The sequence below is a fragment of the Nomascus leucogenys genome, chromosome 24 (assembly GCF_006542625.1).
Source record: "Nomascus leucogenys isolate Asia chromosome 24, Asia_NLE_v1, whole genome shotgun sequence".
Lineage (NCBI taxonomy): Eukaryota > Metazoa > Chordata > Mammalia > Primates > Hylobatidae > Nomascus > Nomascus leucogenys.
In genome coordinates, this window is record NC_044404.1 from 12,084,437 (window position 1) to 12,111,038 (window position 26,602).

At 48.5% G+C, this 26,602-nt stretch overlaps 1 protein-coding gene across 5 annotated transcripts; it reads left to right on the plus strand.

Annotated features, from left to right (window-relative positions):
* Positions 1-453: 453 nt before the first annotated feature.
* Positions 454-26,602, plus strand: UBIAD1 (UbiA prenyltransferase domain containing 1). Of its 5 annotated transcripts, none has more exons than XM_030805571.1 (3): positions 454-1,344; positions 13,085-13,173; positions 21,928-26,602. In XM_030805571.1, the coding sequence occupies exons 1-3, from the start codon at positions 816-818 to the stop codon at positions 22,009-22,011; spliced, it is 702 nt and encodes a 233-aa protein (XP_030661431.1). In that variant the 5' UTR covers positions 454-815; the 3' UTR covers positions 22,012-26,602. The 5 variants fall into 5 exon arrangements, with proteins under 5 accessions (XP_030661431.1, XP_030661432.1, XP_030661434.1 ...); XM_030805572.1 differs by lacking the exon at positions 21,928-26,602 and adding an exon at positions 6,062-6,162 and having other exon boundaries at positions 13,085-13,161; XM_030805574.1 differs by lacking the exon at positions 21,928-26,602 and adding an exon at positions 6,062-6,133 and having other exon boundaries at positions 13,085-13,156.

Sequence of the window (26,602 nt, forward strand, 5' to 3'; positions counted from 1 at the left end):
GCCCTCAATAAATGCTTGTAGCATGAATAAATTAATGAATCCTACTTCGTGAATGAAAGTGCGCCCGGTAAGTCCTAAAGCAACAAGCCTTCGAGTTCTTATGATGCTAAGAGAGGCTGATTCCAGTTAGTCTGGAAGTAGCTGCGGGGCGCAGGGCAGGCAGGGAAAGGGCTGGATACCGGGTCACCGCCCGGCCCCAGCCCCCGGCCCATCCCCGCCCCTGCCCCGCAGGTCTGGCTCCGCCCCTCAGCCCCGCCCCACCCCTCACCGCCCTTCTCCCGGCTTCTGATCCCTCCCCTCCCCGCCTCTGACCCCGCCCCACTGCTGACCCCGCCCCACCCCTGACTCGGCCCCGCCCGCCCCGCCTCTGACCAGGCCCCCGCCCCCCACCCCTCACCGTCCTTCTCCCCGCCTCTGGCTCGGCCCCCCCCCCTCCCGCCCTCCAGCCCACCCTCCGGTCCGGCCCGCGCCGCCGGCACCTGTTTCCGGGCGGGCCTCCAGAGGCCGGCGCACAAGATGGCGGCCCTGGTGGCCTGAAGAAGGCGGCCGCGGCTCGGCCGTGGGCTCTAACGCGTGGCTGGGGGCCGGAGACAGACTTCGCCCAGGTGACGGGTAGTAGGGGAGGCACTGCTGGGCCTCGTGGGGTGTAAGACCCGCTTGCTGCTGCCCCCGGACCTTGCCGCCACACCAGCCCTGTCCTGGGGCGGAACCGAAGGAAGGTCGGGCCCGGCTGCCCCGCCCCGTCCTTCCTCCTTCCCGGGCGGTCACTGTGCGTGGCTCACTTTTAGAGTTTACTTCAGCCACGTGGAGCTTCCATGGCGGCCTCTCAGGTCCTGGGGGAGAAGATTAACATTCTGTCGGGAGAGACTGTCAAGGCTGGGGACAGGGACCCGCTGGGGAACGACTGTCCGGAGCAAGATAGGTTCCCCCAGCGCTCCTGGAGGCAGAAGTGTGCCTCCTACGTCTTGGCCCTGAGGCCCTGGAGCTTCAGTGCCTCACTCACACCGGTGGCCCTGGGCAGTGCCCTTGCCTACAGATCCCACGGTGTCCTGGATCCTAGGCTCTTGGTGGGTTGTGCCGTGGCTGTCCTGGCTGTGCACGGGGCCGGTAATTTGGTCAACACTTACTATGACTTTTCCAAGGGCATTGACCACAAAAAGAGTGATGACAGGACACTTGTGGACCGAATCTTGGAGCCCCAGGATGTCGTCCGGTTCGGAGTCTTCCTCTACACTTTGGGCTGCGTCTGTGCCGCTTGCCTCTACTACCTGTCCCCTCTGAAACTGGAGCACTTGGCTCTCATCTACTTTGGAGGACTGTCTGGCTCCTTTCTCTACACAGGAGGTAAGATTTGGCCTGTCCTGTGTGCTGCAGGTCTTAGTCGCGTCCACTGGAAACTGCTGCTTTGTAAAGGAGTTACAGAGATGTCAAAGGTGGCTTTCTAAATTAAGCCACTTTAATTGAAGCCTATAATTGTGGGTGATGTGAATTTTTTGCAACAGTGATTTGAGAAGATCCTGGTTTGACTTATGGACGTAGGGCATGACTGAAAAATTTATATGGACATTTATTTTAATTTATTTTTTATTTATTTTTGAGACGGAGTCTCACTCTGTTGCCCAGGCTGGAGTGCAGTGGTGCGATCTCGGCCCACTGCAGCCTCCCCCTCCCGTATTCAAGCGATTCTCCTGCCTCAGCCTCTCGAGTAGCTGGGACTACAGGTGCACGCCACCACGCCTGGCTGATTTTTGTATTTTTAGTAGAGACGGTGTCACCATGTTGGCCAGGATGGTCTTGATTTCCTGACCTCGTGATCCACCCGCCTCAGCCTCCCAAAGTGCTAAGATTACAGGCATGAGCCACCTCGCCCCGTCAGGACATTTTTAAATTAAAAAAAATTTTTTTTGAGACAGAGTCTTGCTCTGTTGCCCAGGCAAGAGTGCAGTGGCACGATCTCGACTCACTGCAACCTCTGTCTCCCGGGTTCAAGCGATTCTTCTGCCTCATTCCCCCGAGTAGCTGGGACTACAGGCATGTGCCACCACGCCTGGCTAATTTTTGTATTTTTAGTAGAGACAGGGTGTCACCATGTTGGCCGGGCTGGTCTTGAACTCCTGACCTCATGACCTGCCTGCCTTGCCCTCCCAAAGTGCTGGGATTACAGGCGTGAGCCACCATGCCCGGCCTATATGGACACTTTTTGTGTCTCATTTTTTTTTTATCACTCATACTTTATAATGCCACAGTTTCAAATATTAGTAGAATTAAATTTGAAGAGTTCAAAATGATACACATAATTACTTCTAGCTAGTTTGCTTGGTGACTTTTTGCAAGAGGCTGATTAAGGTAGTGATGGGCAGGTGAGTAAGCCCTATTTATTGAGCACCTATTATGTGCCAGGCATTGTTCTGCGTGAACACAGCAGCCACAGATCCCTGCTGTTGTGAAACTTATATATTATCATGAGAAGAGACAGAAAATAAAAATAGAAAATTATAGTTAGGGTGACCAATATCCTGGTTTGCTCAGGACTAAGGCGACAGGACTAAGTGGGATGTGCAACTTCTGGAGCTAAAACCAGGGAAGTTCCTGATAAGTCAGGTTGAATTGATCACCCTGATTATAGTATATGAAAGATGATAAGTGCTATGGGGAAAAAAAGTAGAGCAAAGAAGGGGACACAGATTACTATTTTAAGTAGTTTAATCAGGGTAGGCTTCATCAAAAAGGTAACATTTGGCTGAGTGCAGTGGCTCATGTCTGTAATCCCAGCCCTTTGGGAGGCTGAAGCGAGAGGATTGCTTGAGGCCAGGAGTTAAACACCAGCCTGGGCAACATAGACTCCTGTCTGTATAAAATATAAAATAAAAAATATTAGCTGGGCATGGTGGTGCTTGCCTGTGGTCCCAGCTGCTTTGGAGGCTGAGGCAGGAGAATTGCTTGAGCCCAGGAGGTCAAGATTGCAGTGAGTCCTGATCACACCACTGCACTCCAGCCTGGGTGACAGAGTGAGACCGTGCCTTAAAAAGGTAGTATTTGAGTTGAGTTACATTGAAGGAGGTAAGAGGTGAGGGAGTTGGCCAAGCAGATATCTGAGAGAGGAGCATTTCAGGAAAAGCAACAGCAAGTGCCATAGGCCTTCAGGCAGGAATGTGTCCAAAGAGCTTACAGAGCAGCAAGGAGTCCAGTGTGTGAATGAAGGAGAGAGTAAAGGGAGGTAAAGTAAGAGAAGTACGTTTGGGGAGGGTAAGGAGGCACACGGATTTTATAGACCTTGTAGGCCACTGGTCTTGGCTCTGGAATGGAGGAGCCACTGCAGGCCTTTGAGCAAGGGAGTGACGTGATACAATGTTTTAAAAGAATTGCTCTGGGTAAGGTATTGAGAATGGATCAAGGGGAGTGGGGCAAGGGTAGAGGCAGGAAGACCAAGTAGGAAGCTCTTGAGTAATCCAGGCAGGCGATGTTTGGTGGCTTGGATCTAGCGGGTGGTAGTGGAAGAGGTAAGTAGCCAGATTCTAAATATGCTTTGAAGGTAGACAGGGTTTGCTGATGGATTGGATGTGAGGTAAAGAGAAACAGAGGAGTTTAAGCATAACTCAAAGGTTTTTTTTTTCTTGGACACATTCCACGTTTTATTTACATTTTAAGACTAACTTTGGGCTGGGCGCTGTGCCTCATGCCTGTAATCTCAGCACTTTGGGAGGCCAAGGCAGGTGGATCACTTGAGATCAGGAGTTCCAGACCAGCCTGGCCAACATGGTGAAACCTCATCTCTACTAAAAATACAAAAATTAGCCAAGTGTGGTGCCATGTGCCTGTAGTCCTAGCTACTTGGAAGGCTGAGGCAGGAGGATTGCTTGAGCCTGGTAGGCGGAGGTTGCAGTGAACTGAGATCACGCCACTGCATTCCAGCCTGGGCAACAGAGCGAGGCTCCATCTCAAAAAAAAAAAAAAAAGACCAACTTTAGTTTCAAAATTATATATCCATGTACGTATCCCTTTTTTTTGATGTCACTTAACCTTAAGTGCATAGTTTGTTAAAAAAAAGACTGTAAGCAAATATTTACCATGTCTGTTACATGTAACACACATGAACAGCTTTTAACAGAAATTCATCAACTCTCCCCCAACATTTTTATTATAATGTAGGTATCAAAGCAATCAGGAACATATTTTTCATACTACTAGTAGTCAGCACCCACACCACTTCAAAAATTAACACATTTGTGCTGGATGTGGTAGCTTTTGCCTATAATCCCAGCACTTTGGGAGGCTGAGGCAGGCAGATCACCTGAGTTCAGGAGTTTGAGACCAGCCTGGTCAACATGGTGAAACCCCACCTCTACTAAAAATACAAAAATAAGCTGGGCATGGTGGTGCATGCCTGTAGTCCCAGCTACTTGGGAGGCTGAGGCAGGAGAATCACTTGAACCTGGGAAGTTGTAGTGAGCTGAGATCCCATCACTGTACTCCAGCCTGGGCAACAGAACGAGACTCCCTCTCAAAAAAATAAAAAATAAAATAAACACATTTGTGACAGTGTTCATTGTACCTGCTCCTTTTTTTTTTTTTTTTTTTTTTTTTTTTTTTTTTTTTTGAGACGGAGTCTTGCTCTGTCGCCCAGGCTGGAGTGCAGTGGCGCAATCTCGGCTCACTGCAAGCTCCGCCTCCCGGGTTCACGCCATTCTCCTGCCTCAGCCTCTCCTACAGGCGCCCGCCACCACGCCCGGCTAATTTTTTGTATTTTTAGTAGAGACAGGGTTTCACCGTGGTCTCGATCTCCTGACCTCGTGATCCACCCGCCTTGGCCTCCCAAAGTGCTGAGATTACAAGCGTGAGCCACCGCGCCCGGCCCTAACTTTTGTATTTTTAGTAGAGATGGGGTTTCGCCATGTTGGCCAGGCTGGTCTCTAACTCCTTACCTCAAGTGATCAACCCTCCTTTGGCCTCCCAAAGTGCTGGGATTACAGGCGTGAGACCCATGCCTGGCCAATACCTGCTACTTTTTAAACAATTTCAACTGCAGCTCTCTTTCACTAAGCAAGATGGATAAAGCATGCCATTTCTGTTTTCTTTTTTCTTGAGACAGAATTTTGCTCTTGTTGCCTAGGCTGGAGTGCAATGGCGCAATCTCAGCTCACTGCAACCTCCACCTCCGGGGTTCAAGCAGTTCTCCTGCCTCAGCCTCCCAAGTAGGTGGGATTACAGGCATGGGCCACCACGCCCTGCTAATTTTGTATTTTTAGTAGAGACAGGGTTTCTCCATGTTGGTCAGGCTGGTCTCGAACTCCTGACCTCAGGTGATCTGCCCACCTTGGCCATCCAAAGTGCTGGCATTACAGGTGTGAGCCACCTCACCTGGCCTCTGTTTTCTTTTTTCTTTCCTTTTTTGTTTGAGATGGGGGTCTTACTCTGTCACCCAGGCTAGAGTGCAGTGGTGCGATCTCAGCTCACTGCAACTTCTGCCTCCTGGGATCAAGCGATCCTTCTGCCTCAATCTCCTAAGTAGCTGGGACTACAGGCGCATGTTGCCACGCCTGGTTAATTTTTGTATTTTTTGTAGGGACAGACTTTCACCATGTTGGCCAGGCTGGTCTTGAACTCCTGGCCTCACGTGATCTGCTCGCCTGAGCCTCCCAAAGTGCTGGGATTACAGATGTGAGCCACTGTGCCCAGCCCTGTTTTCTTTATTGAGATTTTTAGTCTTTAAAAACACACATGCTTCCACTGCCATCTGACACTTCTTACCACGCTTTCATCTTGTAAACCTGAATTATATTTCAGGTACTCCAAGTTTATGTTTAAATAACAGTACCTTAACAAGAGAAAAAAATTGGGTTGCATTTTTCCTACTGTTACCTGAAAACATAATGGGTGTACATATATTAAATATATTCTTACAAATGTCCAGGTCATGTTTACCGGCTGGAATTCTTTTATTTAATGTGTGGGTATTTTGCATTGTGATATTTAATCAAGACATTAACACGAGTAGAAGGTTGTTGATATAAGACAAGTTTGAGATCCACTAAAATTAATTGTTGTATGTTTGTCCTTCCAGTGGCTGTGGAAGCTTCATATTTTCTTTGGACATCATTAGACGTCTTAGCTCCTGAAGTACAACTTTAATGCTGTATGAATTTTGTCATTTTGCTAACACTGGTATGCTGCGGTCATCCACCATCCCACTGGAGTTATTTATTCCATTCATATTAATTCTTGTTACAAATCTAACTGATGGGGGAGCTTCTGGGTATTTGGGTCCACTTTCTGTTTTCAGGCTATATATTCTTTTTTTTTTTTTTGAGAAAGAGGCTCGCGCTGTGGCCCATGCGGGAGCGCGATGGCGTGATCTCGGCTCACTGCAACCTCCACTTACTGGGTTCATGTGATTCTCCTGCCTCAGCTTCCCGAGTAGCTGGGATTCCAGGTGCACACCACCACGCCCAGCTAATTTTTTGTATTTTTAGTAGAGATGAGGTTTAACTATGTTGGCCGGACTAGTCTCAAACTCCTGACCTCGTGATCTGCCCTCCTTGACCTCCCAAAGTTCTGGGATTGTAGGTGTGAACTGCCATGCCCAGCCTATATTGTCTTTTCATAATTTGTCCTTGGTGGCCCAATAATCCTGCCTGTCCACCTTGTAAATGTCTTATCTTCATCATCTTTAAGGCCCCAGTTAATTGTACCATTGCCTATCAATAGCTGCATAAGCATAACTCAAAGGTTTTGACCTGAGAACTGGAAGGTACCATCTGGAGTGATGTCATCATGTGAGAAGGGCAAGGCTGGGGATAGAACAAGTTTTGGGGGAAAAGCAAGAGATTGACTTCGTGGTTTTGTGTTTTGTTTTTTGTTTTGAGACAGAGTCTCACTCTGTCTCCCAGGCTGGAGTACAGTGGCATGATCTCGGCTCACTGCAACCTCCGCCTCCCGGGTTCAAGTGATTCTCAGCCTCCCAAGTAGCTGGGATTACAGGTGTCCGCCACCATGCCTGGCTAATTTTGTATTTTTAGTAGAGACGGTGTTTCACCATGTTGTCCAGACTGGTCTCGAACTCCTGACCTCAGGTGATCCACCCACCTTGGCCTACCAAATTGCTGGGATTACAGGCATGAGCCACTGCGCCTGGCCAACTTTGGACATCTTAATGTCTATTAAATCTCCTAACAAAGATGTCAAATGGGTAGTTCAAGTTCAGAGAAGCCTGGGCTAGAGATTACATATTTGGGAGTCATTGGCCTATAGATGAAGTTGTAGGACTGGGTGAGGTCATCAAGGGAGGGAGTGTTGGTAGAAAAGGCAGTCCTGGTCTGAGCCCTGGGATACTCCCACATTAGAGGTGGGAGAAGAAAAGGCACAGGTAAAGGGGATGTGAGCAAGCATCCAGAGGAGTAAGAGGAAAACCAAAAGGCTGTGGTGGCCTGGCAGCCAATTGTAAAAAGTTCAGTGAAGGAAATCAATGAAGTGGTGTAATAGAAAGTACAAGGTGGTGGTGAAGGGAAGAGGCTGTCTTTGTGAAAGTGACGTTCAAACTAGGACTTGAAGACGGAAGGATAAGGAGCTGGCCACGGGGTGGAATTGGAGTCTGATTGCGATGCTGAGTCCTCCAGGGCTGAAGGACCACTAAGTGCAAATGTGGTGGGTGGGAGAGAGTGTGACATTGGCTAGGATCTACTGAAAGGTCTGTGCGAGCCAGAGGGGGCATGAGACACAGTTGGTGAGTTAGGCAGGGTCTCTGTCATGGCAATCTTAACGAGTCCTGCTCCCCAACCTCCAGGGCTCAGTCCTTGGACCTCTTTTCTCTATCTCCATGTACTCCCTTGGTGATTTTAGCTCATGGCTTCAGATGCCATCTGTTGAGCTAGTGACTCTTAAACTCCAGACTCATATCCAACTTCTTACTCAGCAACTTCTAGAACTGTCTCACAAACATCTCAAGCTTAACATATCTGAGACCAAATTCTGATCTTCTCCCTAAGGAAACCTGCTTCACCCACAGCTTTTTCCCCATTTTGTTCAGTGGCAGCTTCATTCTAGTTCTTCAGGCCAAAAGCCGTGGGCATCGTCCTTGACTCCCACATCTCACATCCAGTTCATCAGCAAATTCTGTTGACTCTCCTTTCAAAATGCATATAGGATCTGACCACCTCTTAACCGTGCTCAGCCACCACTGTGATCATCTGTCCCTGGATTTTTGCGGCAGGCTCCCAACTGGTCTCTTTACCTCTGTTCTGGTCCCATTCAGGCTGTTCCCACTCAGCCATCAGAGTAATTCTGTTAAAATATAGGGCAGCCCTGTTCAGTCCTGCTCAGAACTCTTCAGTGGCTCCCATCTTGCTCAGAGTAAAGGCCAGGGTCTTTACAGTGACTCCCTAGGGCCCTACATTCTTTGCCCACCTTTTGCCCTTCCCCCAATTCTCTGACCCACCCTCCTCCTCTCTTCCTGCTCATCCTGGGCCAGCCACACTGCCCATTCTAGTCCAGGAGCATGCCCAGCCCCTCCTGCCCCTCCCTCAGGTCCTTTGTAGATGCAACTTCCTCTATTTGAAATGCTTTTCCTGCTTCTAACCACGTGGTTCACTTTCTCACTTCCTTCACCTATTTGCCCAAATGTCAGCTGCTCAGTGAGGCCTTGCTTTCTACCTTGCTTAAAATTACACACCCACTCCGTGCCCACATCTGATACTCCCCCTGCTGCTCTTCTCTGCGTTAGTTTTCCTCATAGCACATGTTACCTTCTACCGTGCCATATAAAGTACTTAACTGGTTAATTATCTTCCCCCTTAGACTGCGAGCTCCCTCCCTGCAGTCAGGGATTTCTGTCTCTGGTCTTAGCTGAACCCCTAGCACCCAGACAGTGCCTGGCATGTAATATTACTTAGTAAATATTCATCCAATGAACAAATGGGAAGGCATTGAAATACAGCATAGTGACATAATCTGGTTTAAGATTTTTTAAACATTGACTTTTATTGACATATAATTGACACAGTGAAATACACAGATTTTTAGTGTTGCAGCTTGATGAATTTTGATAAATGTATACAGTTGCATAACCCACACCCCTGTCATCATCCAGAACACGTCCATCACCCCCGAAAGCTTCCTAGTGCTTCTTGCCTGTCAATCCCACACTCCCTGCCCCCATCCAGAGATAGGAAAAGAACCACTGTTCTGATTCCTCTCACACAGATTGGATTTGCCTGGTCATATAAATGGAACCTTTCACTGTGAACTATCTATGTATGTATGTGTATTTATTTCAATCTGAGCTCTCGCCTGGCTTTTGCTCAGCGTGATGTTTTTGAGATTCATTGTGTTGTTGTGTGTATCAGTATTTCCCTTTTTTTGCTGAGTAGCGTTCCATTGTAACATACCACAACTTCTTTTTATCCATTCTCCTGTTCAGGGACATTTGGATTGCTTCCATATTTTGGCTATTAAATCTGAACATTCATGTTCAAGTCTTTTTGTGGATATTTGTTTTCATTTTTCTTGGGTAAATGCCAGGAGTGGAATTGTTGGGTCACAGGGCAGATGATGTTTAATTTTATGAGAAACTGCCAAACTGTTTTCTGAAGTGGTTGTACTTCTTTACACTCCCACCAGCAAGGGTTCCAGTTGCTCTGCGTCTTGCCAACTTTTTGATTTACGTCTTAACAGATTCATTCTGGCTGCCGTGTGGAGAACTGGCCCAGTATTTCACTGTGTAAGCTCATTCAGAAAATGGGGTTGGGAGAGGAGGAATGCCTAAAAGGAAATTCCCAGATGGGCCACGTCTCTGAATCAGGTAGAGCACATGAGCCTTGGGCCATGTATCAAATGCTAGGAAATGGCTTTCTCCCCAAGGACTCTACTGTTTTCTTATGTCAGATAACCAGCTCTTTTTCCTCCCCAGAGTGGGTTGCTCTTGGTTTTGGGGTGGGAACAGAGATCTCTGCTCAACCTTGCTTACATCACTTTTTTTTTTTTTTTTTTTAAAGACAGAGTTTAGCTCTTGTTGACCAGGCTGGAGTGCAATGATGTGATCTCTGCTCACCGCAACCTCTGCCTCCTGGTTCAAGCGATTCTTCTGCCTCAGCCTCCCAAGTAGCTGGGATTACAGGTGTGCACCACCATGCCTGGCTAATTTTTTTTGGATTTTTAGTAGAGATGGGGTTTCTCCATGTTGATCAGGCTGGTCTTGACCTCCTGACCTCAGTTGATCCGCCCGCTGTGGCCTCCCAAAGTGCTGGAATTACAGGCGTGAGCCACTGTGCCTGGCCTTTTTTTTTCTTGAGACGGAGTTTTGCTCTTGTTGCCCAGGATGGAGTGCAATGGCGCGATCTCGGCTCACCACATCCCCTGCCTCCAGGATTCAAGTGATTCTTCTGCCTCAGCCTCCCGAGTAGCTGGGATTACAGGCATGCGCCATGACACCCGGTTAATTTTTTGTATTTTTAGTGGAGATGGGGTTTCTCCATGTTGGTCAGGCTGGTCTCGAACTCCCGACCTCAGGTGATCCACCTGCCTCGGCTTCCCAAAGTGCTGGGATTACAGGCGTGAGCCACCATACCTGGCGGCTTACATTGCTTTTTGCCAAGTGATCTAAGAAAGTGTTCTTGGAGAATCCAGCCAAAGGTCAGGGCTGTAGTGCTGTTGCATTTTCTTTCACAGCCAGACCCGTGGAGTCACTTGGGGAGCTGAGAAAACAAGCACAAGAGTGGGCAGCAGTAGAGGAACTGGCTAGGTCTGTGCTGGGAGTATTCCTGCCCAGCATCATCTCTGGGCGGGTGTAGTCCCTTAAATGTGTGAGATACTGCAAGAGATGTCAGTTTACTAATTCTGAACTGGAGCTCGTGCTCTGCTTGAGGGAACTTCCTCCTGGAGGGTGTGTCCTCATACAACCAAATTATTTATGAAAACATGGCTTGGTATAAAAATTATCCAAATAGAAGGAAAAAAATATGGCTTGAGGGTGCAGAATTAGCTTGCCGAATGTTGGAGAGTGTCAGTGGCCATGCCTTAATGCCCTTCCCTGGAGATACTTTGTTCTAAAGAACTAAGGATGCATATTTAGCACCAAGGAACCCCAGCTGCTGATGTGAAGGTGAACTTGGGCTGGATCTTGTTCCTTAGCTCCTATGGCTTTTGAGCCTCTAAAGACTGTTGTTATCTGTCATTTTATTTCGTTTTGATTCCTGTGGCTAGTGGGAACTTCTGTCATTTTAGATTGGTTAAAATGCATAACCAGAGCTTTATTTTCTGATCCTGAGTCCACATCTTGTAGCTTGGTTAGAACTGGAGTTTGTTAAGCTTCTGTAGCAATAGGTGCGTGGGTCACCTCCCTCAGTGGGCAGCTCCCCTCATTCCATACTGCTTTACCTGTTTCAGTCTGAGTGGGAGATTTTTCCCGACCTTGATCCCAAATTCCAGTGCTTGTTACTGTAGCTCTGTGTTCAGTTCGGCCCTTGTGCCAAGTATTGGGGAGTGAGCTGTGACTAAGCCAGACACATGTCCTGCCCTCATGGAACTTACAGTTTAGCAAGAAAGGTGGAGATTAATTAGAAGCATGATGAAGTTTCTGAACATGGCAGCAGATTGCCATGGGAGCATATTGCAAGGGGATCAAATGTGGCTTAGGGGTGAGAGGAGGTGGTCCTGGGGAATGGTCTTTAAAGTCTTAAAGGGTGGGTAGAGTTAGCCAGGCCAAGGGAGGGGTGTCTGAAGGCTCTGACGGATTGGAAGAAGTCTGTGTGAAGAGGGGAGGAGAGCTCAAGGTAAGGCAGGAGAGGTAGGGCTGGGCCACAGGTGAGCCAGGTTAAAGATCTGGGACTTTTATCCCCAGGATGAGTGCTTGATAAGGGTTTAAGTGTATGTTGGGGGAGGGGGTGGTCAGATTCCTTTATTTATTTATTTATTCTTATTTTTTTGAGACAGAGTCTCGCTCTGTCTGCCAGGCTGGAGTGCAGTAGCATGATCTTGGCCTACTGCAACCTCTGCCTCCCAGGCTCAAGCATTTCCCCTGCCTCAGCCTCCCGAGTAGCTGGGATTACAGGCGTGTGCCACCACGCTTGGCTAATTTGTGTATTTTTAGTAGAGATGGGGTTTCACCCTGTTGGCCAGGCTGATCTGGAAGTCCTGACCTCAGGTAATCTGCCCGCCTTGGCCTCCCAGAGTGCTGGGATTACAGGTGTGAGCCACTGTGCCCACCCAGCCAGATTCCTATTTTTTAAAGGTTCACTCTAACACCTTTTTAGAGATTAGATTAGGGATGGAAGGGGGAGGGGTCATGAGATGGGAAGCTGATAGACCAGTTTGGAGGATGTTGCAGTATCCCAGGCATAAGATGACCATGAGGTAGATTTGGGAATGGGGTAAGGGGGATGGAGGGTGGCCCCGGGGATGGAGAGAATGGATAGTTTTGAAGGAAGTGGATTAGACAGGCTTTGAAGTAGATGAGCAGGACAGAAACAGGAGGTAGAGGTGGTTTAGTTTCAACCTCATGGGAGACAGAGGAGGGAAGCAGCATTATGACTCTCCTGTCCTTGCTGTTTTGCTTATTGCAGGGGTGCACGTTTAGGGACCCTGAAATTTCACTGAGATTCACTGGGGGTTTTTAAAACCAGAAGATGCCTTGAGATTGTAGGGGAAGGAGGTGGAAAAGTAGAAGGCCAGAGTGGCTATTCTGTGAGGGATTGATCTCACGGGGTCTTGCAGGGTTGGTGAAGGGTGAAAGACAGCAAAGAACTGGATTCTAAGACCTTTAGATCCTTGCTTAGCTCTCCCATTGAACTAAGAGTATAGTGGGTGCCCAATGTGCTATGTTGCAGAGCTCTGTTGAGGGACAATAGGAAGGGAAACTTGGGTATGAACCTGAGAAGAGGGACTTGAGGCCTCACTGGGCATTCTCTCTGCACCTGTGTCATTGGAGAAGAAATCAGAATTTGCACTGTGGGGTTAAGGGACAAAATGAGTGCCCACCTGCACAGTCTAAGGATTTACCATTTTCAGCCAGAAGTGGCCTGCCTTTTCACTGGTGAACAGTCCCTAAATTTCCAGCCTTGGTCTCATACCAACTCTCTGGATTTTCTGGCCGCAGGAATTGGATTCAAATACGTGGCTCTGGGAGACCTCATCATCCTCATCACTTTTGGCCCGCTGGCTGTGATGTTCGCCTACGCCATCCAGGTGGGGTCCCTGGCCATCTTCCCACTGGTCTATGCCATCCCCCTCGCCCTTAGCACCGAGGCCATTCTCCATTCCAACAACACCAGGGACATGGAGTCCGACCGGGAGGCTGGCATCGTCACGCTGGCCATCCTCATCGGCCCCACGTTCTCCTACATTCTCTACAACACGCTGCTCTTCCTGCCCTACCTGGTCTTCAGCATCCTGGCCACACACTGCACCATCAGCCTGGCACTCCCCCTGCTTACCATTCCCATGGCCTTCTCCCTTGAGAGACAGTTCCGAAGCCAGGCCTTCAACAAACTGCCCCAGAGGACTGCCAAGCTCAACCTCCTGCTGGGACTTTTCTACGTCTTTGGCATCATTCTGGCACCAGCAGGCAGTCTGCCCAAAATTTAAGGGGACAAGTAGCTCCCCCAACGACATGTCTCCCTTTCTTAGAATATATTAAAGTCAGAGTCTCTGAGGAAGGAATGTGATTTGGCAGTCAGGATACTAAGCATGGGTGGGAACTCCTGCCTTTTAAAAATTGTTTTTGTGTTCTTAAAGATAATATGTTGTTTTTCTGTTTTTTGTTTTTTGTTTTTTCCATTTAAAAACCATTCTTGTATCAGAAGGTGAATTAGGTGCATGGTCCTTGTTTTATTAATAATTTCCACTAGAGGGTGTTCTCAGGTCACTTTGCAGTGAAGTGGACTTAGTTCCTCCTTGTTCTGTACAAAATGTCCCCAGACTTTGTAAAGGAGCTGCCCAGTTTGGCCTCCTCTCCCGAAAAGACCCTAATAACTAGGCAGAGTGTCGTCCTGCTTTCTTGGTCTCGTAGGATGTGCTATGATTGGTGCCAGGCCTCACTAACACAGGGGCTACCTGTCTCTTATTCTCAGCACCTGTGTCCTGAGATATGCTGCCTGAGACAGAGTCCCTCATTAACAGCCTGTGTGGCTGTCAGCTTTTTGCCTAAATTGTGATTCAGATGCTTTTGTTCCTCTCTCCTTTCACTTATTGCCACAGTTGAGGAAAAGTGTCAGATTACCCTGCAGCAAGACAAGCCAAGGACTGGGAGGGAAAAAAAAAAACCACTCTGGAGGCAACTGAGAAAAATCACTGCTTTTGGATAGGAATCAGTAGGGTGGCTGTTTTCCCTTTGTTGAATGTAGTAGAGTGACAGGAAGGACTCCCAGCCCTTTCAGTAACTATCAGGAGCCCTGAAACGGTAGAGGCACTGCCATCCTTGTGGGATACTCGGAGCCCACAGGGCTTTTCCCTCCCAATTGCATCTTCTGATGCTCCCCACACCCACCCTCCACCTCTCCACCTCTATGGTGTTCCCATTTGTGTGTTTCCCATCTGTGGAGCCAGACTGTTTGAGCAATAGCTTAGCAGCGAGTCAGAGACAGCTGCCACTTCCCACAGAGCCACAGGATGGGCAGAGCAGGGACCCAGTGAATGAATAGCCACTGGACAAACAGTCTTGAGGTCTGTTCAGCCAGAGTGATGGGCCCTGCCAGTGGAGGGGCTGTGTCTTCATCCTTGAAGACAGATGTGCAATATTGACCCGGCCTCTCCCCGGGGCTTTGTGGAAAGGTAGTTGAGGGCTTCAGTGAGATCACACTCAGAGCGGGGCAATTCCAGCATTTATCCTGGCTACGTTTCATTGCATTGTCTGTGAAGTGTAATTTCTGGGCCAGAATTACTCAGTTGCATTTGATCCAGGACTAAAATAGATGGGAAATGGTCATCATTGTTTTCTGTTGTGATTATAGCCATTCCAGTAGGTATTTAAGGTCATGGCCTGCAGAAAATGATGTAAGAACTAGTTCTTAACCTTTCAGATCAAGCTAATTATGATATTGAACCTTGAGTTCGAATTGATTGGTTTACTTGGAAAAGAACATGTTTGAAAATTGCAAAAGTTCCTCTAAAGTTAAATCAAAGGTGGTTTGTCTAGCAGAGAGCCAGAATCTTCTAATAGTGGGCAGAGCCCAGAGACAAGGGGAAGAAAGATGACCTTCTCGCCTGTCCTTTGTTTCACACCAGGCTTGTGGCATTTTGGTGCTCACAGGGGTTTTGCCTTCTGACCTCTCCTTGGAGTAGGCCATTCTCATGCAGGGCTCACCCTGAGGCTGGAGGACCAAGGGCTCCCTGCGTCCACGGATCACATATGCCTTGGTGGTCACTCTCATCGGGGCTGTCAGTTCTGCACTGTGCCCTGGTGCAGATTTTAATGCACATTTTTATATGTAAACGTTCCCAAAGGCCAAATTTGTTGCCAGGTTTTATACGCAGGTCACCATAATTTGTATTATGTTCCCTGAGTCAATGAAGGTTTTCTTTAGACTTCTTAATTAAAAAGAGAAGAAAGAAAATGTTCACCAGTGGTCTGGCTTCTGGTTTTTGCTTTCCTCATACTTACTGTCTGATTGTGAACTCTGATTTGTAAATCTCAGGGAGACCAAGGCAGTGACATTGGACATTCAGGCTGTGCGGAGGGGCACCTGGTCGTTGGTGATGAGTTTGGGTAGGGTTTGACCAGATTCGATGGGCCTTTAGAAAAGGCAGTGGGGACTGGGCATGGTGGCTCACGCCTGTAATCACAGTAATTTGTGAGGCCAAGGCGAGAGGATTGCTTGAGCCCAGGAGTTTGAGACCAGCCTAAGTAATGTAGTAAGACCCCATCTCTACAAAAAAAATTTTAAAAAGTTAGCTGGGCGTGATGGTGCATGCCTGTAGTCTCAGCTACTCAGGAGGCTGAGGTGGAAGGATCGCTTGAGCCTGGCAGATCGAGGCTGCAGTGAGCTATGATCACGCCACTGCACATCTGCCTGAGCGACAGAGCGAGACCGTGTCTCAAAAAAAAAAAAAAAGCATTGACGGCTGCATGTAGCTACAGTGGATTTGCCAAGAGCCAGTCAGCAGTCAGGCCAGATTAACCTCATTTCATTTTTCTTTTTCTTGATAGGGTCACTGTGCTGCTAGATGGAGAACATGAGGTAGATTGAGTACATGTGAATTTCAGCTAGGCATTGGACAATATATCCTATGAACAAGGCAGAGAGACGTGGGATGGATAACAGTGGAGTTAGATAAATTCCTGAGAGACTGAGCAGGCGGTGGGAGAGAGCTAACTGATCAGCACGTCAGTGGCAGCTGGGAAGGAGCCCTTAGTAGCAGTCGGAGCCCTGCCCTCTGCCCTTTGCTCAGCTGGATTCAACACCTGTTATTAATGACGCGGATGAGGCAGCCAAAATGAAAGGTTTCATGAACCTTGGAGGAAGAGCTTACAAAATGACAATTAGGAGCCTCATAAATCAAAAGCCTGCTTTGATGGGTCAAAAGAAAAATGTAGTGTGAATAAATACAAAGCAATACACTGAGGTCCCAAAATCAACAGCATAAACATTAGAGAGGGGGAGAGCCATGGTGTGACAGCCATGGAGATATGGGGGTATGAGTTTTCTCAGTGACTCTGGAATCTGACATCACTTGTCTTTATTTATTTATTTATTTATTTATTTATTTATTTTTTTAAGACCAAGTCTCAGTGTCGCCCAGGCTAGAATTGAGTGGCGCGATCTCGGCTCACTGCAACCTCTGCCTCCCGGATTCAAAGCCATTCTCCTGCCTCAGCCTCCCCAGTAGCTGGGATTACAGGCATGCACCACCACACCTAGCTAATTTTTGTATATATATATTTTATATATATCTCACTCTGTCACACGGGCTAGAGTGCAGTGGCGCAATCTCGGCTCACTGCAACCTCTGCCTCCTGGGTTCAAGCGATTCTCCTGCCTTAGCCTCCTGAGTAGCTGGGATTACAGGCACCCGCCACTATGCCCAGCTAATTTTTTGTATTTTTAGTAGAGACAGGGTTTCACCATGTTGGCCAGGCTGGTCTCGAAATCCTGACCGCAGGCGATCTACCCATCTGGGCCTCCCAAAGTGCTGAGATTACAGGCGTGAGCTCCCGTGCCTGGCTGCCTTTATTTCTTTGAGTCAGATTTATTCTGCTCCCCAGTCAGGTGGCTGAAAATTCAATGCCAGCTACCTCTTGAGTACCCTCCCATCTGTCTGGGATCACCCAGAACTCCTGGCCTCTGTGGGGCCAGAGCCAGGGATTTTTGCTTACCATTTGTAAGGTCACCTCTCTGCTACTGGATGCTGGGGTTTGGTCCTGGAATCTGCCTTTGTCTTGGACACTGCTCCTCTAGAAGGGTTCACAATGCTCCTTCCTGGTGACAAGTACCAGTGGGGCACAGATTCCTGCTACTCCAGTCACATTTCTGCCCAGTCTTGGAGCACTACCACTCTACCTATGATAATGCCCCATCCACCTCCCCTACTCAAAGCATTTCACTTCTTCTCTCGCTGAATCCCACTCAGGGGACCTTTGGAAGCTTGGTGGTGGCTTCTTCTGGAGTTGGGTGGGAAAAGATATGAATATGTCCTATGTTGTCTTACTAACGCTTCCGTTACTCCTGTATTAAAACCACCAGGCCAGGCACGGTGGCTCATGCCTGTAATCCCAGCACTTTGGGAGACCGATGCGGGTGGATAACTTGAGGTCAGGAGTTCAAGACCACCCTGGCCAACGTGGTGAAACCCTCTCTTTACAAAGAAATACAAAAATTAGCACCCGTAATCCCAGCTACTTGGGAGGCTGAGGTGGCAGAACCTCTTGAACCCAGGAAGCGGAGGTTGCAGTGAGCCGAGATCGCGCCACTGCACTCCAGCCTGGACAACATAGTGAGACTCTGTCTCCTAAATAAACAAATAAATAAAAAAAACCAACACCTGAGCCTTTGACCTGGCCCAAAGCTTAGTCTGAGTCAGTAATGAGCTCCAACTTTCATGCAGGTTAATGTGATCTGAGCTAGAATTAACAGGAGAATTAGCATCCAGAATAAGGAAGGCAGAAATTCTGCCCATCCCTGTGTGGGTCATTCCTCTCATGCTGGGCTGGGGCCAGTCCTGGGCACTTTCTTGTCTTGTTTCTTTTCTCTAGATATTAATAGAATCAATGTGGTGAGAGATCAAGAACATGCTGTGGATATAATATACTTGGATTTCAGCAAGGCATTTGACAACATGCTTTGAAATATGGAATTGGGCCAAGCACGGTGGCTCATGCCTGTTATCCCAGCACTTTGGGAGGTCAAGGTGGGTGGATCACTTGAGGTCGGGAGTTGCAGACCAGCCTGGCCAATATGGCAAAACCCTGTCTCTACAAAAATAGCAAAAATTAGCTGGGCGTGGTGGTGCACACCTGTAATCCCAGCGACTTGGGAGGCTGAGGCAGGAGAACCACCTGAACCCGGGAGGCAGAGGTTGTAGTCAGCTAAGATTGCACCACTGCACTCCAGCCTGGGTGACAGAGCGAGACTTCATCTCAAAAAACAAACAAAAAAATGGAACGGATGAAAAGACAATTACAAGAGCTTGCTTTCTATATGCATGTGTGTGCATGTGTGTGTGTTTGCATTGGTAACGGCTGTGGTCGAGATTTCCATTTCTCAGTATAAGAACCACACTTTGAATATGTTATCAACAAAGTGGATCTTGTACAGAATGCGGTTGGCAGATGGGTGGGGCACATAAAGCCATGTCAGCCTGGAAAGGAGAGCACAAGAAGGCTGTCTTCGGGAAGACGGGTTGGAGTGGTTTTTTTTTTTTTTTTTTTTTAACCTTTTTTTGTGTGTGGCTTCAAAGGGTAAAACTAGGACTAATGGGTAGAAGTTATGTGTCCTCAAGTTGAAGCTCTTAGCTCAGGAAGGTTTCTTTCATTCTTTCTTTTTTTTTTTTTTTGAGATGGAGTTTCGCTCTTGTCGCCCAGGCTGGAGTGCAATGGTGCAGTCTCAGCTCACTGCAACCTCTGCCTCCAGGGTTCAAGTGATTCTCCTGCCTCAGCCTCCTGAGTAGCTGGGATTAACAGGTGCGTGCCACTATGCCCAGCTAATTTTTGTGTTTTTAGTATAGATGGGGTTTCACCATGTGTTGGCCAGGCTGGTTTTGAACTCCTGACCTCGGGTGATCCACCTGCCTCGGCCTCCCAAAGTACTGGGATTACAGGCTTGAGCCACCACACCTGGCCAGATCAGGAAGGTTTCTTAGACATTAGAGGAATCAGCGAGTGGGATGTTCAGAATGTCTCAGTTAGGGGTGAGTTCCTTGTGACTAGAGGCATTCAAGCGAAAAGATGATTCCTCGTCAGGAACATGGGTGTGAAGAGTCACATCAGAAAGGCATTGGATGAGAAGACCTCTAAGGGTCTTGCAATCCTGTGATTCAGTTGTTCTGTTATTACGTGATAGTCTTTCAGACCTGCCCCAGGGGTTGGGAGGACAGAGTACAAGAGCTGTGTTGACATTTCTTCTCCTTGATGTCAGACTGTTGACTGTCTACCCATCTTAACAGGAACAGCTGTGACTGATATTCTTTTTTAAAAAGATTTTATGTATATATACACAAACACACACACACACACACACACACACAGATTTGATTTCACCTCGAAAGCCCTTGAAGTGAGAGGGATGACAGCTCCTCTCCTCTGAGCCCTGTAGACCACTCTACACACACACACACACACACACACACACACACACACACACACACTCACAGATTTGATTTCACCTCGAAAGCCCTTGAAGTGAGAGGGATGACAGCTCCTCTCCTCTGAGCCCTGTAGACCACTCTGCTGCTAATGGACTGTCAGCCTCTTTCATTATGGGCTCCAGACTGTGCAGGCTGGTGTAAAAGGAGTGCCTCTGGCAAGAACCTGGCACTTGGGTTCCAGCCAGTTGACATTTGTGATCTGCCCTTCTTCAAACTGGGACAGCCCTCCTACTGTGAGTGACTAAGCTAGGATGGCGAATGGTGGTATAAACCAAGTCGGGTTCCTGCCTGAGGAGGGGACAAAGGCTGAGTCTGGGCTCATCAGGAGGCTTGCAAACGGCTTCCTGGGGTCAGGGAAAGGCTGTAATTGCAAGGCACAGACTCACTTCAGAAGATGCTGGAGCTCTGGGAGGAACAGTGAGGGCCTTGATCACATGCTCCCAACCAGGCTGAGCGGGGTAACACAAGTTGGTCTGGGCCCTTCTATGATGTTAAGGGATCCCGAGGCGCAGGGCTCCCATGGGGTCCTCCAAAGTCCGCACTCCCATGGTCCTGCCATATCTTGGCCCCTGTCTCCCCCAGCTTGGCTTAGAATTGCCTCCCGTTAGGATCACAAATGGGTTTAACAGGGAAGGCAAAAGCATAGCATGTGTTACTCACCTATTATTTTGCCAACATGTTTATTGTCAATTTCTCCTAGTAAGTGGTAGGACTAGAGTATAAGGACCATGTTTTCTTTTCCAGCCCATCTCAGCACTAGCACAGTGCATGGTGCAACAGAGCAGGCAGTCAGTAACTGGTTGTTGAATGACTGAGTTACATGGGAGGGGCTGGACCCTCTAGGGCTGACTGACAGGTGTGAGAGTTTGGACCACTGCATCACATCAGCTGTCAGTAAGGACAGGTGAGTTCCACTTGGGGTTGGGAGTAGAGGAGAACCATGGCATTAACTTATTATTATTTTGAGACGGAGTTTTGCTCTTGTCACCCAGGCTGGAGTGCAATGGCGCGATCTCGGCTCACTGCAACCTCTGCCTCCTGAGTTCAAGCGATTCTCCTGCCTCAACCTCCCAAGCAGCTGGGATTACAGGCACCCGCCACTATGCCCAGCTAATTTTTGTATTTGTAGTAGAAACAGGATTTCACTATGTTGGCCAGGCTGGTTTCGAACTGATCTCAGGTGATCCACCCGCCTCAGCCTCCCAAAGTGCTCGGCTTACAGGCATGAGCCACTGTGCCTGGCCCCGTGGCAGTAACTCTTAAGAGCTTTTAAGATCCAGCTCATATTCTTGGCACATAGAAGTCTCTAAATAAATAAGTGTTGTATGACTGGCCGAGGGAATGGCAGTAATAAAGCTATCATTTGTTGAATGCTCACTATGGACCAGGCACTATTCTGATGCTTACATACATTCTTTTAGTCATAATAACCCCACAAATGGGATATTAAGGTCTCTTTTTCATAAGAGAGGAAACTGAGGTTCAGGGAGATTATTAAACTTGTCTAGGGTCATCTGGCTAGTAAGCAATAGAACCATGATTCAAATCTTGCTCTAATTCAGTGCAAGTTCTTTTATTATTATTATTTTTAATTAAAAAATTGAGACAGGGTCTCATTATGTTGGCCAGGCTGGTCTCGAACTCCTGGCCTCAAGCAGTCCTACCTTGGCCTCCCAAAGTGCTGGGACTACAGGAGTGAGCCACCACACCCAGCCTTCAGTGCAAACTGCCCCTCATCTCTCTTCTTGCCCTACAGTTCCTTGCTTGTTAGGGACTCAATCCATTGGTCTGCCCTTAGCTGCTCCCAAGTGTGTGAGTGATGGGGCCAGCTATAGGCCTACAGAGATGGCCCATGCGCCAGTGCCACGGAGGTGTTCCCATCAGGGTGGGATGGCTGCTTCCTGGCTGGTGGCATTCCCACCAACACCCCCAGGGGCCAGCTCTGTGGGGATAATAACTAAGCTTGTTAGTCTAACCTACTCTGGCTGGTTGGGCCAAAGTTACAAGTCAAAGTCTACCCATCCCCAGATAATGGAGACTGGCTCCTGCCTACCCACGATGATAGAGGTGAAGGTTCAGTCTCAGGTTAAATTTATGCTCCTGTCCCCTCATCTGTGTCCTCATTCGTCTCGTCTCTTCCAGTCCTCATCTAGCCACGGAAGCAGAGTGCCCACGTCAGGAGCATGGGAGCAGCCAGTGCTCAAGCTCCCAGAAATTGCCCAGTGACCTGCCTCCTAGACCTGCCTCCTGAGAATGGGGCTGGCCACCTTCGAGGAGAGGGAAATGAGGAGCCCCTTCCCGCCTCGGGGTGGGCAGCACCTGGAGCTGATAGTTGTATGCATGTTCAGGGCACAGGATACTCTTCAGGTTCAGTGCGCTGTGTGGAGGGAGAGGAGGTTGACACACGTCAACCCTAGAATAAACAACAACCACAGAACATCAAGGTAGAGATGGGGCTGCTGGGTATCAGGAAGGCTTCCAGGAAGAGGTGGCAATGAGTGGCGATGAAGGTTTCTAGGAAGAGGTGGCCGTGAGAGGTGATTGTTCCGTGGAAACCGAGGTGCTGATGGACAGCTCAATTCCCCCAGCTGGAGAAAGCCCACCTGTTGCTGCCTGAGAGAGTAAGACTCAAAGTTTTCCTTAATCAGCCTCTTTTGGCTGTGCAGTCAGACAACTGGAGCATTGAGGCGGGTGTGCCAAGGGCACTCTGACCATTGCCAAGGTCAAAGCCTTCTGCAGAATGAAAACTCCGACACTTCCTTGCTGAGAAACAAACAAGAGAGAATGGCGGGGCGTTTAATCATCCACAGCTGCCAATACCTAATCAAGATGAATGGCCTGGAGAGACAAGGCCAGGGAAAGCATCCCGTGAAGCAGAAGCGCTGAGCCCAAGTCTCCCGCGAGTCAGGGGAGCCCCTCAGCCCTGGGCCACATTGAGGCCAAGGGAATACCAGGTGGGAGGCCTTCAGATTCAGGGGAAGTGCTGAGGGGGTTAGAGGTCACCATGGTCACCAACGAGGGCCTTCCAGCTGACACTTGCCTTGGCCAAAGACCTTTACTGAGAGCCTGCTCTGTCCCAGGAGGCAAGATAAATGAGGCACACCCCTGCCCTTTGAGGACACACAGTGAGCTAATAACAAAAGCTACATACATACATTATCCTGCCACCTCAAGCGTCAACATAGACACTTGCCCCTAGAGATTCTTAAAGCCCCTCTGAAGGACAGGCCACTCACAGCCATATGTGAGACATAGAGGCATAAAGGCTGTGGGGGAATGAGGGCAGAAGAGATGAACTTCTCTATGCCCCATTGTTCCAGACCGTGATCAATTCACTATCTATGACTAGATCTCCTCTGGTGCAATCTGCAGGTGGCTGCAAGACCAGTCAATTTATTGAGCAAGTATTATGTTACAGGCACTTGCTAAGCTCTGGGAGGTATAATGGTAAATGAGACCTGATCCCTATCCTCAGGAAACTTACTGTCTCCAGAGGACAGACAGACAAACAGGCACACCTTATATCACTCCTGGAGCTTGACTGGTGAAGTGGAAAGAGTTTGGGCTTTCAAGTCTGGCAGCACTGGGTGGGTAGAAGTCCAGGGTCGATCACTCACCCCCGGGATACCCTCAGAGAAGCTACATAACCTCTTTGAGCTTCTGGTGCCTCCTCTGCAAGGGAGGATGATAGGATTTGCCTTGTAGGGTAATTTTGGGTTTAAATGAGGTAGTGCTCACAGAGTACTTAGCATGTGCCTGGTATGTAGTAGGCACTTCATAAAGTGAGTTCCCTCCCATCCTCCGCTTTGTTTTGAGACAGGGTCTCACTCTGCAGCCCAGGGTGGAATGCAGTGGCACAATCATGGCTTACTGCAGCCCCAACCTCCCTGGGCTCAGGTGATCCTCCCACCTCAGCCTCCAGAGTAGCTCAGACTACAGGCTTGCACTACCATGCCCAGCTAATTTTTGTATTTTTTATAGAGACAAGGTTTCACCATGTTACCCAGGCTGGTCTCCAGCTCTTAGGCTAAAGCAATCTGCCTGCCTCAGCCTCCCAAAGTGCTGGGATTACAAGCCTGAGCCACTGCTTCCAGCCCCCTTTCCTTTCTTATGGATGACTATTTTAGAATGTTGTTTTTTGTGTAATCTCAGACTTTCCTACCAAAGGGCAGAGGTCCCATGGCTGAGGGTCCATGTTCTTCCCAATACTCAGCACAGTGCCTGGTACATTCATTCATTCAGCAAACATGTATTGAACACCTGATAAGTACCAGGAACTGTATTAAAACTAAAGATAGAAAATGAACAAGACCAGATCTCTATGCTCCTAGAGCTTATATGATAGTAAGGGAGATAGAAAAGAAACAACTATTCATTGTGAAACTCTCTGCTGTGGTTTGAATGTTTGTGTCCCCCCAGATTCATGCTGAATCTATGTTGAAGCCTAATCCCCAACATGATTGTATTAGGAGGTGGCAAATTTGGGAGGTGATTAAGTCATGAGAGTAGAGTCTTCATGGGTAGAATATTAGTGCCCTGATAAAAGAGACCCCAGGGAGCTGCCTTGCTCCTTCTTCCATGGGAGGACACAGCTGGGAGGGGCTATCTATGAACCAGAAAGTGGCCTTCACCAAACCAAATCTGCCTTGGTTTTGGACTTCTCAGCCCCCAGAACTGTGAGACATTTCTGTTGTTTATAAGCCACCTAGTTTAATGGTATTTTGCTGTAGTAGCCTGAATAGTAGCCTGAATGGCACTCTGTGTTATGGGGGGTGTCCGTTTAGTGATTCCGAGGGGCTCTGCCCTGGCACCAGGACAAGTTCCATGCAGAAACTGAAGGATGACCCATTTGTAGCCCTTCTGTCAGGACAGCCAAGCCTGGTTGTGCTGAGATCACAATCCTGGTGGGGTGACTATGAAAAAGTTGGGGTCTTGGCCTTGGGGTCAAAGATTGTCAAGGTGACTTCTCATTCGAATGCTTCACAGCCCTGGAGGCTTGATGGTTGAGAATGTGCTGAAGAAGTCCTGGATGGAGAGATAGGTGTTCTTACATGTGGCTGTGAGTGGCCTGTCCATCAGAGAGGCTTTAGGAATCTCTAGGTACAAGGGAAAGATAACATCTCCTTGGGCTGCAGTCCAGGTTCATTCAACAAGGGAAGAAAACTGGAAAACATCTGATGTCTGTTTTACCAGAGTTGTTACTATTACTTTTATTATTATTATTATTATTTTTTGAGATGAAGTTTTGCTTTTGTTGCCCAGGCTGAAGTGCATTGGCACGATCTCGGCTCACTGCCACCTCCATCTTCTGGGTTCAAGCGATTCTCCTGCCTCAGCCTCCCGAGTAGCTGGGATTACAGCATGCACCACCATGCCCAGCTAATTTTGTATTTTTAGTAGAGAAGGGTTTCACCATGTTGGTTAGGCTGATCTCAAACTCCTGACCTCAAGTGATCCACCCACCTTGGCCTCCCAAAGTGTTGGGATTACAGGCATGAGCCATTACTCCCCGCCAGAGTTGTTATTATATTTTTTTAAATTGGGCCAGACACAGTGGCTCATGCCTGTAATTCCAGCACTTTGGGAGGCCGAGGCAGGTGAAATCACCTGAGGTCAAGTGTTCAAGACCAGCCTGGCCAACATGGCGAAACCCCATCTCTACTAAAAATACAAAAATTAGCCAGGCATGATGGCACATATTGTAATCCCAGCTACTCCGGAGGCTGAGGCAGGAGAATCACTTAAACCTGGGAGGTGGAGGTTGCAGTGAGCTGAAATTGTGCCATTGCACTTCAGCCTGGGTGACAGAGTGAGACCCTGTCTCCAAAAATAAGTAAATAAATACATAAATAAATAAATAAATAAAGTTTCCCATGTACGTGTGTGCACATATGTGTGTACACTTATGGACATTTGAGGATACCTCCTGCACCCTGCAGTGGTGCAGTTATTATCCTGGGTATTCATGAAGGGAACCCAATGCAATGAGTGACACCTGGTAAAGCCATCTCAATGTCTGGACAAGCAGTCTCCATGCAGCTCCAAGGAGGATAAGGGGACACCACAGAGGGTTGTGAGCAGAGGGTTGCTCAGAGCCCCTCCGGACAGAGGCGAGGAGGAGGTGGAGCCATTCATTACCCTGCCAGCTTGGCACAGAGGCTGGGTGCAGGGGCTGGGTGGCTGTACTGAGAACAGCCATTCCATTTCCAAGAAGGAACAGGGAGGGGATGGTGAGGAGCGAAGATAACCAAGTCAGTCAAGCAGGGCAGAGCACGGTGTAATCCATGCCCCAGGCCATCACAGTGGCTGCAGCCAATCTCACTGCATGAGAGGTGGGAGAAGATGGGCTTCCCCAGGAGAGGCCCTGCCCTGGAAACCCCACTGCCTGCCCTGGGTCATCCTTGATACTCATTCCCGTCTCTCTCAGTGGCGGGAGCGACAGCAGCATGTCAAGGCCGCCTAACCACAGTCGCAGTGAGAGCCACCAGACGCTGAATCCGGGCAGCAACTTGGGGTTCACCGAAGCCTTCTCCGTGCTTGTCTCACGCTGGCCTCCCTATGGCCCTGTGAGGTGCATGCTTGGCTTGTTTCATGGGCTGAGTGGTTCAGTGACTTGCTTGGGATCACAGCCACCGCACAGCAGCACCACACATGGCCCGGACTGGTTCTCTTCCAACTCTAAAAGCAGCACTCATTTGGTTAACAGTCTTTCATTTTCAACACTTCTTTCTTTTGAAGGGGGGAGCAAAGCATGATCGGTTGCCTTTTATAAATCTCGTTTTCAATTTCAATCTCTTTTAAAATGTTGAAAGAGTCA

What these genes read in the sequence shown, in the direction of transcription:
- UBIAD1 (XM_030805570.1), top strand. Translation starts at nt 816, where the DNA reads ATGGCGGCCTCTCAGGTCCTGGGGGAGAAGATTAACATTCTGTCGGGA. An exon ending in CTCCTTTCTCTACACAGGAG is followed by an intron (nt 1,345 to 13,084) that starts GTAAGATTTGGC and finishes TTCTGGCCGCAG; the next exon opens with GAATTGGATTCAAATACGTG.